At 41.4% G+C, this 10,582-nt stretch overlaps 2 protein-coding genes across 7 annotated transcripts; one reads left to right on the top strand and one right to left on the bottom strand.

Moving 5' to 3' along the window:
- Positions 1 to 2,498: 2,498 nt before the first annotated feature.
- LOC131004683 (probable receptor-like protein kinase At1g49730) lies at positions 2,499 to 6,449 on the top strand. The gene is made up of 7 exons (XM_057931393.1): positions 2,499 to 2,884; positions 3,591 to 4,142; positions 4,239 to 4,520; positions 4,611 to 4,925; positions 5,136 to 5,203; positions 5,392 to 5,481; positions 5,564 to 6,449. Exons 1-7 carry the CDS (start codon positions 2,788 to 2,790, stop codon positions 6,173 to 6,175), a joined length of 2,016 nt encoding a protein of 671 aa, XP_057787376.1. The 5' UTR covers positions 2,499 to 2,787; the 3' UTR covers positions 6,176 to 6,449.
- Positions 6,450 to 6,560: 111 nt separating this feature from the next.
- On the bottom strand, positions 6,561 to 10,079 carry LOC131004684 (uncharacterized). 6 transcript variants are annotated; one of them, XR_009095087.1, is made up of 4 exons: positions 9,753 to 9,968; positions 7,830 to 9,274; positions 7,038 to 7,226; positions 6,561 to 6,944 (listed from the first exon to the last, which is right to left on the bottom strand). XR_009095087.1 is itself a non-coding variant. In XM_057931397.1 (4 exons), the coding sequence occupies exons 2-3, from the start codon at positions 9,222 to 9,224 to the stop codon at positions 6,909 to 6,911; spliced, it is 1,431 nt and encodes a 476-aa protein (XP_057787380.1). In that variant the 5' UTR covers positions 9,225 to 9,274; positions 9,753 to 9,968; the 3' UTR covers positions 6,561 to 6,814; positions 6,903 to 6,908. The 6 variants fall into 6 exon arrangements, 5 of the variants coding, with proteins under 5 accessions (XP_057787380.1, XP_057787381.1, XP_057787379.1 ...); XM_057931397.1 differs by lacking the exon at positions 7,038 to 7,226 and having other exon boundaries at positions 6,561 to 6,814; positions 6,903 to 6,944; XM_057931398.1 differs by lacking the exon at positions 7,038 to 7,226 and having other exon boundaries at positions 6,561 to 6,804; positions 6,903 to 6,944.
- Positions 10,080 to 10,582: the final 503 nt, after the last annotated feature.

Here is a 10,582-nt window from a genome sequence, read left to right as displayed (position 1 = left end):
CTAGAAACATTATGCAACTTTTGTGTTACATGACAAAGTTTGTGATTGGCATATAATTTATTTATTTTTTTAGCAAAAAAAAATTCAAAAAAAAAAATTGTTGTCAACCACAAAAATTTATCGTCTAACACAAAAATTACATAATATTTCTAGCAAATTGACCAAGATAATAAGCGGCTCTATTAATTATTCTAGACATGTGGTATACTCCAACAAACGTACACTCACAAATACTTTAAAAAATATTTCTCACGTCATTTGAAAGAAGCAAATATTCCTTCTTTGGATTAGAATGTCGAAGCTTAAGCTATTGTGAGATAATTGTGGCAGAGAGCCATTCAACGGTTTATCTGATTCCAAAATAGAGTAACGAAGCTTAAGCTATTGTGAGATAATTCCAGCTTTTATTAGGAAAAAACATTTAAATAAAATTTATCATCTTGAAAATTTTATTTTATCTTTTGTTGAGTGGATAAAGCAATAAATGTAGGATCTTGGTTGGCTTGTATTGTGTTTCACTTTTACTTACATGTACGAGCTATTTATTAGTATTTCAGTTATATACTATTATGAGAAAAGTATCAAATAAGCCTCTATCACGTTTAGATCCCTATAGTTGATGTTGGGCCAACTAAACCCTCAAACTGCCTAATTTCGAACAATCGAGCCCTCGCCTTTAACGGTCAGTTGACGCCGTCTGTTTTCATTTTTTTAAATTGGTGGGCCTAACCCTGTCCTCCACCCCTCATCGTCGTCGACGCCGACGCGCTCCTCCCCTCCGCCTTTCTGTCCGCCACCATGTCGCCGTCGTCCCTCAATCTCCAGACGCTCTCCTCCCACCTCAGCAACTACGACTTCCGCTACTCGCTCATTGATATCCCCCTCGTCACCAGAGTGGTCCGCTACTCGCTCATCGATATCCCCCTCATCAAATCACGGCGTCGCCGGCGTGGAGCTTCTTTAAGAGAGGGCTCAGCTTGAACACGGTGCTCGGGAACTTGGTGTTCATGGATTAAGCTGATTTCCACAACCACGTTGCTCGCCCAGACCTTGTAGATCTCGATTTCCGCCGTCATTGATTGATTGTCTTTTTTTTAGATTTGGGGTTTTTGACTGCTCTTGATCGGAAATTGGGGTTTCTTGCGGAGTGGCCGTCGGGGTACTGGGAGGATCCGGTGTGAGTGGCCGGGGAAGGAGCCACCGCAACTGATTTTCGAACATAATCGATGGTCAACACCTTCCGACATGTTTCCGACGTGTTTCCGGCGTGCTTGGCAAAGAAGAAAGCGTGGGTCCCACCACCAACGAAATAAAAAATAAAATAGTTAACGGTGTTAAACCGCCGTTAAGTCAGAGGGGCTAATTGCACGAAATTAAAGACTTCAGGGGTTTAGTTGGCCCAACATCGACTATAGGGATCTAAACGTGATAAGGACCACCATGTTACGGGCTTATTTGATACTTTTCCCTACTATTCTTAACCATTTCTTCAATTTTATAGTCCTGGTTTGTATACCAACAAAAACTGATTTTTTTAATTGGGTTTGGTGAGTTACAATGAATACACATATTTGTAAATTTGGGGAAAATACACCGAATAATTGATGGGTACAATACATAAATGTATGAGAAGAAAACAAAGTAGCAAAGGGAACACGAGAGAGCACAGTAGGAGAATATATAACATGATTTGAGGAAACAGACAAGAGAAAAAAAAAAGAAGGAAAATTTGATGTCCAAACAAATCACTAGAAGTTTATTTGTGAATCTGCCTTATTAAATTATCATATAGGAGTAATTGCCTAGAGTTACAAACACAACCCATGCCCTACACACTAGCACTGTAGCACATGCATGTTGCACTAGGCCTCATTTGGCCCCTCCACTTATATAATTCTATTGTTTTTAGGATAAATGCGTATTTGGATATTTATATTTATTATTTTTAGATTAAATATTATTAAACAAAACAAATTCAAAGAATCTTAAAAAGTATTGCTCACAAATTTCCCTTGCACACGCCCACACAGCCACAATTTGTACATGCTATTATGCTACATTTGATTTAATTAACTATATATAATAATTCCATATCTCCATTCTTAAAATCCTGACTACATCTGGTGGATCCATATCCTATGTGCATAAGCCACAAGTACGACACCCTTTCCAATTTTTTTTTTAAAAAGATTAATAATAGCTCATTATTTTTTTTTTCGTAATGGCTCGAATCTTCGACCTAATAATTGAAAATGAAACGTACGCATTAATTGAATTTCGCTTCATTGTCAACACCCTTCTCTACAGCTAAAAACAAGCTATTCAAATTGATTAACTAAAGAAAAGGAAAAACAAAAATGAAAAACACCATTAGAATATATTATTTTAAAAAAGAGTTGGAAATGCGACCAAAGTCATGTCTGGAGTGCACAACATTCAAAAAAAAAATTACTAAGATCTTCAAATAAGTTGGAACTAGTACTTACTAATGTAAATTTGTGAGTTATTTTATTTTAATTTAATTCTGGGGAATGTTAAACCAGCAAGCAAAGCTAGCTTAGTTGTGGGCATCCATGGCCCCCACCTAAAAGATCTCCTGAATTTGATAGAGAGATTCGTGAAAATGAAATTAAGATTTCTATTAAAATAAATGCACAGCCCGGGGAATTTAATGAAGTAAGAAAACCAATAGAGGAAAGTAGTCAAAAGTCCCATCCCCCATTTCTCTTTCCTTCCACTCCCACCATGTGCTAAACTACGCCCTCCCGTAGCCCAACCTCTTCTTCCATGGCGCCGAGCTGGCCGCCGCCGCCGCTTCTTCTTGCTCTGCTGCTGGCGGTGCTGGTTCTTCAATTGGGACTTTCTCTCACATTGGCTGCTCCTGGTAATTTAACCTTACCCGTTATTTTTGCTATTTCTGGGACTGCGTGTGTATAGACTAGGAAAATGAATACTAGTTTTTTTCTGCTCTGTAATGCCGGAATTTATTTTGTGTAAATTTGGGTGCATGGTGAGTGGTTAATTGGTGAAATGGGAAGCTTGGGATTTTATGGTTTGGGTTTAACTTATGCTGGAATCTGCATTTCACATTTTCTTTTTTAGGTTTTGGATTTGAAGTGGAAATGACATTATCCGCATTTCACATTATTTTGAGGTTTTGGATTTGAAATGTGAACGATTGGTGCCATTATCTGTAAATTGGTGAGTCTCGAGGTTGTTGGCACTGTGAATTTGGAGGAGATTGAGAAGAATCTATGAGTTGCTCTTGCATGCTTAGAATACTGATTTAGAATAAACTGATGAAAGATTTTTGATGTCTTAGAATACCACATTCACATAGTAATAGACATCAACTTGCAAAATCTTGGGAATTGTAAAAAAACATAGCAGAAACCCGGATAATTCATAATGCAGCTCGGCAGGCTGATAGTTTTCTCGCAGTTTTCTTCTTTATGTGTGCCTGAGGTTTTGGAAGAGAGTTGAGATAGAAGATGAATTCATCAGAACATCATAACTTGTGCTATGATTAATCCGAAACGAGAGTTTAATTTGTAGATTGTGATGATGTCTTTGTACTTGTGTTTATGCAGATTGCCCCTTGGATTTAAGCCGGTCTAATTTCACACTAGCCGCCTCCCTGTGCTCCAATCCGGCAGAGAGAGGGAGGTGTTGTCGCTACATCAATGCCATGGTAGCTATCTCCGTCTCCCAATATGCAAACACGACGAGTGAATTGGGGGTGGCTTCAAATATGTCCGATAGCTGCATTCACGCCATATCTAGAACATTTGAGCTCTACGGGGTAACAAAGAATGCAACGGTTTTCTGTGGGTTTGGCCCGAAGATACATGTAAACTACGAGTGCCAAGGCCGATCAACTGTCACACAGATGCTTCAATCTCCAAAGTTCAATGATGTCACTGAGAATTGCAGAGTGCCTCTCTCGGAGAATAAAGCTTGCCGGAGGTGCTTGAACTCTGGCATTCTGTATCTTCGGAATCTATTAGGGCCTACAGATAATGTGACATTGAGCACTTGTAGGGATGCAACTTTTGCTGCTCTTGCTAGCCAAGTTGGTTATGTATCAAGACTCGACTTTGCTGGCTGTTTCTTTGGTGTTCAAGGTCTCATCACTCCTTCAGGTAGGTCTCATGATTTAGCTGGCTTCTTTTGATATAAAACAACACGTGCTCTGAATAGATTTAGATTATAATCTTAAGTTTAACTGCCAATTTTAGGGTCTGCCCCTCCTGTACCCCCGCCCGAGACATCTCCTCGTTCACCTGATGCTGCTAGTCCAACTCAGCTTTCACTGAACACATCTCTGAAGGGGAATCATCATCCTTACCGGCTACCGTTGGTTCTAAGCATTGGCATAGCAGTTATAGCACTTGCTTCGATCATTCTTGCAGTATTGGCTGTCCTGATCCGCAGGAAAAGCCGAGAGCTGGAGGATAGTGATGCAAATGACGATATGCCCCCAAAAGCTGTTGCTCTTTCTGCAAGAAAATTTCAGGATGGTATGTTCTTGTTTCCAGTTAAGGTTCCTCAGTTTTGGGCTTGTATGTATCCAAATCTTATTTGTTGTGTGGTGTACGAATCCTGTGAAGGTCCGTCGGGTATGTTCAGGAAATATAGTTACAGAGAGACGAAGAAAGCCACGAATAACTTCAACACTGTCATTGGACAAGGAGGGTTCGGAATTGTTTACAAAGCAGAGTTTCCGGGTGGTTTAGTCGCAGCAGTGAAGCGGATGAGCAAAGTGTCGGAGCAGGCAGAAGGCGACTTTTGCAGAGAACTAGAGCTCCTTGCTCGACTACACCATCGCCATCTTGTTGCTTTGAGAGGCTTCTGCATAGAAAGGCACGAAAGGTTTCTGATGTATGAATTCATGGCAAACGGAAGCTTAAAGGATCATCTCCATGGTATGTCCGCATTCACCTTACTAATATATCTCCCTTTAGGGTTTACCTCCAAAGGTTTTAATAAGGCTCTTCCTTATAAAATTTCAGCTTCATTAGGGTTTAGGTTTTTCTTTATCCTCAGTGATATGGCTCTATCTTCTGTCTTCGACATATATACGTCGTATACTTCAATCAACTCATTTACTAAGTGCATGTTTGCTCATTTTTCAGCACAAGGTAGAACCCCCCTAAGCTGGCAGGCGAGAATTCAGATCGCCATCGACGTGGCAAATGCACTGGTAAGTTCCATGATAGTGATGATATACGAAAAGTCCTGATAAGATAGATTTCAATCACATTTTTGCCTAAATTAATTGTGGTTTGCCTATATTAATAGGATCTGTTGCGGTTTACAAATATATTTCAATTTCCTGCTTAATACTACTAGTTATGAAAAAAATATCTACTATTAATTTTCCTGTTGCAGGAGTACCTCCATTTTTATTGTGACCCTCCATTGTGCCATAGAGATGTAAAGTCGAGCAATATATTACTAGATGAGAACTTTGTGGCCAAGGTAAGTATGATTAGTGAATTGGTATTTTTGACCTATAACAAACACAGTTCAAGCATATTGACATCTACATTGCTATCTCCAGCTTGCTGATTTCGGCCTCGCACACGCTTCGAAAAACGGCTCGATTTTCTTTGAACCCGTAAACACCGACATACGAGGGACACCGGGTTATTTGGACCCCGAATACGTAATAACGCAAGAGCTAACAGAGAAGAGCGATGTGTACAGTTACGGCATCGTCTTACTGGAGCTGATCACGGGAAGGCGAACGATACAAGACAACAAGAACATCATTGAGTGGGCGCAGGCCATTTTGGAGTCAGAGTCGAGGATGGACGAGCTCGTGGATCCATATCTGGGCGATACCTACGACTTCGATCAGCTTCAGACAGCCATTGCAATCGTGCGGTGGTGCACGCAGAGAGAGGGCCGGGGGAGGCCTTCGATTAAGCAGGTTCTGAGGCTTCTGTACGAGAGCTCGGACCCTATGCACAGCGGATTCGTTGAAGCTGTCGAGGATGAAGAGGGCGAGGGAACGGAGAACCGGGGAAGGAAGAGCAGAGGGAAGCATGTTTTTTTCAGTGGAGATAGGAATCTTGCTTCTTCCTCGAGCACGTCGAGATCGTACTGCAGCAGGAGCTTCTTGCTGGAGATGGGCTCCCCGCAGTCGCCTAGCAATATGCCGTCCATCTAAGGAGACGAGTTAGCCTCGTACACGAAGCTCGCGGCTCCGTGACACAGAAGAGAATGCTATTTATGGGAAGTCTCTTGTCTAGAAGAAGAAGGTTTGAGACTCGGAAGGAACATAAATCAGCAAATATAAAAATCTAGTTTTTTGGGGAACATTTCACAAGTATTATCATTGATTGATCTTTCTTTTGTATTTGGTTGTGATAGGAAAAGTAAATAGGGTTTTTGGCAAACAAAAATTTACATTCATGTTTGAGGTGATCTCGTTGCTTTCTGCATCTGGGTGTAAAATTACAAATATGGTACCGGATATGAGCTTGATAGCACATGAGCACACTTGGAGAAGATACATAGCAGTGCGACTCTCGTTGCTCTGAAATAGCCAGAAATGCAGAAAAAATGTCCCAATATAAGATCTAATACTTGATCAGAAGATGATCAAGGAAAATTTGAAGTTGATCTAAAGATCATTAGATACACAAATATGAATCCATGAGAATTGAGATACCTTTCTCTCCAGTCAAATGGCTATCATTTGCTCTACTTGCAGTTGTAGTTCTAGGTGAGAACGAAACAGTTGAGATTTTAGCAAAGCAACAACAGAGAAGACTGGCATTATTTCCCTTCGCAGCACTATATGTTTCTTTTAACAACAAAGCATGACGAAGCAAAGATTATAAATCGAACAACACTACATTTGGAAAGCGCAAAGTTGTTGAATGTTTGAGTACCCGATGTTAATAAGCAGACGTTCGTTCCCTTCCGGTAGCATCCTGCAGCAGTAGAGGAGACCAAACAAAATGGAATTATAAGTGGCATTAGTAAATTAGCAATCATCATCTTACCTAAAAAAGAATGAGCCTTACATTGTAGGAGGCTAGCTTTGCTCATCAAATCATAACATAATAAATCTCAACCATCATGCAAACAAGTCATTTCTCATTTATGATCAGCCAAGAACCAGTTGCTCCATTTCTCCAATATGCTGATAGGCGCTCGACACCGCTTCACAGCAATACAATGCTCAAGAGCCAAAGGCTAAAGACCAACATTATCTAAGTGGTCGAAATCATGATCAGGAAAACATTACCACCCAGAGTAAAGGAAAATGAAACTCAACAGTTAGTGCCAAAAAATGTACTGCAAACACTGAGGATCTTAGAAGCAGGATCATATTCATAAATAAACGAAAACAACTTGTGGCCTCGCGTTGCATGTGATTAAATCAAGCCAAAACCTAATATACAGAAAGGATCCCCCATTTGGGCTGATCAGATTCAGTGTTTGCGATGAGAATACTAAAGTAACCGCTCCATATAAAATACGACAATACTGTGTTAGACAGAACGGGAAATGCACACACTTTTCCCGTTCTCCACTTCCCAAATAAAACTACAAGGTAATGGAGAACAACCACCACGATGAGGAAGAAAAGACCCCCACCTGGGCCATGCAATTTTTTTCAACTATGCACCGATTGCAATCATAAATTTTCTTTTACTTACTGGGTCCACCTGCACCACCACAATATCTCTCACCTTTTCAAGAAGCTCTCCTAGATGACTCACTCCAAAGTTCGTATAATCAAGTTGTCTTTTGTATCTTTGATGATATATTGTCTCAAAGCAATGAAGAAAAATTTGATAAGAGTAGCTTACCAAGATGTCTTGGAGCTCATATCTAAACCTTTTGAGGTTATCAATAACCCGTGAATCATCCGTTATCTCAAAGCTAAATTTCTCTCCCCCTCCTCTCTTACCGCAGTTTTCCTCAATAGCCAACCTTTCTTCGTCTGACAACTCATCGGAAGAACCAGCTTCAATCATTATGTCAATGCTATCTTCCACGGCCGCTTTTCCTTTCTTTTCCCGCCTAGCTAAAATCACTGTGGGCGTAGGACCAACTGGCTCGGGCTTTGGGTTACGGAGGCATACAATCTTCCTCTGGCCCTTCCCCTCGACACTGATTGCACCAACCATCTTTTTCAGGAGATTTACGAGTTTAGCAGCACCATATTCGGAAACATACAGAGGCCGTCCATACATCTTCTGGTACTCTGCCGGAAGACGAGTTAGAGGCAAAACACCACCAAACAAGTCAAGCAACTTCACCAATTGGCCCTTCAAACCATTGAGATCTCCCGGCTGCACCCACATCAAGTCGTTTTCCACACAATAAGCAGGTGATCCCGTTGAAACTTCATTAAGTCCAAATGGCAGACCATCCGATCTTGTAGTTGTGGGATTTTGGAGCTTCACTATCGATCTCGTACTATATTCAGATAGAGACTGCGAGACCACTGAAACTTCTTTGGTATTACTGTAACAGCCTCTTGAAGCTCCTCGATACACTATTGATTCTTCTTCGTTATGGCCTTCGACACCATCACTGACCTGACACCCCATTAGAGGCCCGGTAACTTCTGCTGGACCTTCACAAGGCGGTTTTAATCCCTTAACATTGGGCACAAAGACTTCCCCACGAGCGACACTAGTCCATTCCCAAACGAACCTCCCGGCATTACTCAGAGCAGACGAGACACCAGTCCCAGAGGGAATAACAAGGATGACAGTGTATCCTCTCTGACCTAGAATGTGGAGAGCAGGGGCAAAATCGACATCCCCTGATATAAGCATGATGGGAGACGGTGGAGGGTTATCGAGAGCAAAAAGGAACATATCAACCAAGATAGCCTTGTCAGCAGCATCCTTTCGACCATTTGGAACATCAACAAGCTTGACACCCGTTCTCTGGCAACCTTCTCTCAGTCGCCTGGGGAAAGCATTGAAATCCCCGTATGCAGAAAAAGTAGTGACAGCTCCATCAATAAGAGGATGAACCCGCAATGCCATCCTGATGTTACCAGCCACATCCTCGGGCCTTACATCACTTGGCACGGGACAGTTCTCAATGTCCCAAAGGATTGCTACGGGAACGGGCAGGGAACCCCGACTTTGATGCTGAGTAGGTACGGATGGATTAGCATTTGAGGTCATTATCTGATCCTCTCCTTCTGTTGGCAATGCCAGCAAAGACGAATTTGAGCACGACATCAGTAATCGAATTAGCAGAATTATAGCTTCCTGATGTTAACGGTGAGTGACTGATCAAAGAAAGAAAGGGGAATGAATGATTCAAACACTTACAAATAACAAAAACGGAAAAGGGATTGAAACCCAAGTTGGAAAGGAACACTTTAACAAATAGACCCTCAGCAATAATCCTATATATTGGAAATCACACACATCACACACACACACGCTGAAATAAATTCTACGAGAAAAAACAAATTCCAAGTAACCTAACAAGAAAAACCAGACCATAATTCACTACAGTGTACGAATATCGACAATTTTATGAAACAGATAGCAATCAAGGGAAGTTCAAGAATTTTCTGTTGTTGATTGATAATTAAAGAGCAAAAAGAAAAAGGAAAACAAGTAAAGATCCAAGCTTTCATCTAAAAACATCTCAAAACAGAAACCCGCGACGAATTCCAGTCGATATGAATTTAATTCTAGAGCGAGAATACTAACCGCAAGCAGAGATCAAGTTCAATTGAGTAAAGATTGTATGCTTACCAATAGATACAAGTACTATCGATGAAGTCTCCACTACAGTAAAATTAAGGTGTGGAATGTTAGAGACGATTATATATCACAAAGGAATTGGAGGGTTACTGGATTTGTGAGAGGAAAGTTGGGAGAAATCGGCGTAGGAAATAATAAGAAGTAAATGAGACGTGAACCGACATTGAATATGCGAAGAAGGGAAACAAGAATGATGGTAGACGTATCCTGTAAGGCTGGCAAACTAGATTGTACCGCCTGCTCTAATTATTGTACAATCTATTTCTTTCTCTTTTTTCTTTCTTCTCATCTTCAACTTAGATTTATTTATTTAATTCATTTAAGTAGGGATGTCAATCGGGCCAGCCCATCGGGTTTTTGGGCTAGCCCTATCGGGTTTCGGGTTAGTCGGGTGCGGGCTAATCGGGTTGGAGATTTTTTCGGGTTGTAAATCTTCAACCCTAACCCTAAACTTTCGGGTTTCGGGCTAGCCCATCGGGTGTAGAGGCTAAAATCTACAATTGAAGTTGACGTCTGCACGTCCGGATGGATTGGGCACTAGCAACCTGTCAACACAAGAACACGTAAGAGCCCTAGGTTGAGCACCGGGTGGGGGTGTCGACCGTAGAGCCTCCGACGCTCAAGTCAGTATCGGAATAGCCAAATAGAATGATAAGCGAATTGAAATTGAGAGAAAGGCAGGCTGGAGTGTGCGGTTATTTCAGGCTGTAAGCGGCGTCGGAGGGTGGAAACGGTGACAGTGTTGTGATAATGGAATATGGGAGGCGGAGATAGGCCAAGTTGGCTAGGCGGCGGAGTAGAGAGAATTCAAAGAGTAAAGA

Source organism: Salvia miltiorrhiza, unplaced genomic scaffold (assembly GCF_028751815.1).
Source record: "Salvia miltiorrhiza cultivar Shanhuang (shh) unplaced genomic scaffold, IMPLAD_Smil_shh original_scaffold_455, whole genome shotgun sequence".
Classification (NCBI taxonomy): Eukaryota; Viridiplantae; Streptophyta; class Magnoliopsida; order Lamiales; family Lamiaceae; genus Salvia; species Salvia miltiorrhiza.
The sequence above is the reverse complement of the archived record's forward strand: the minus strand, read 5'-3'. Positions and strand labels throughout refer to the sequence as shown.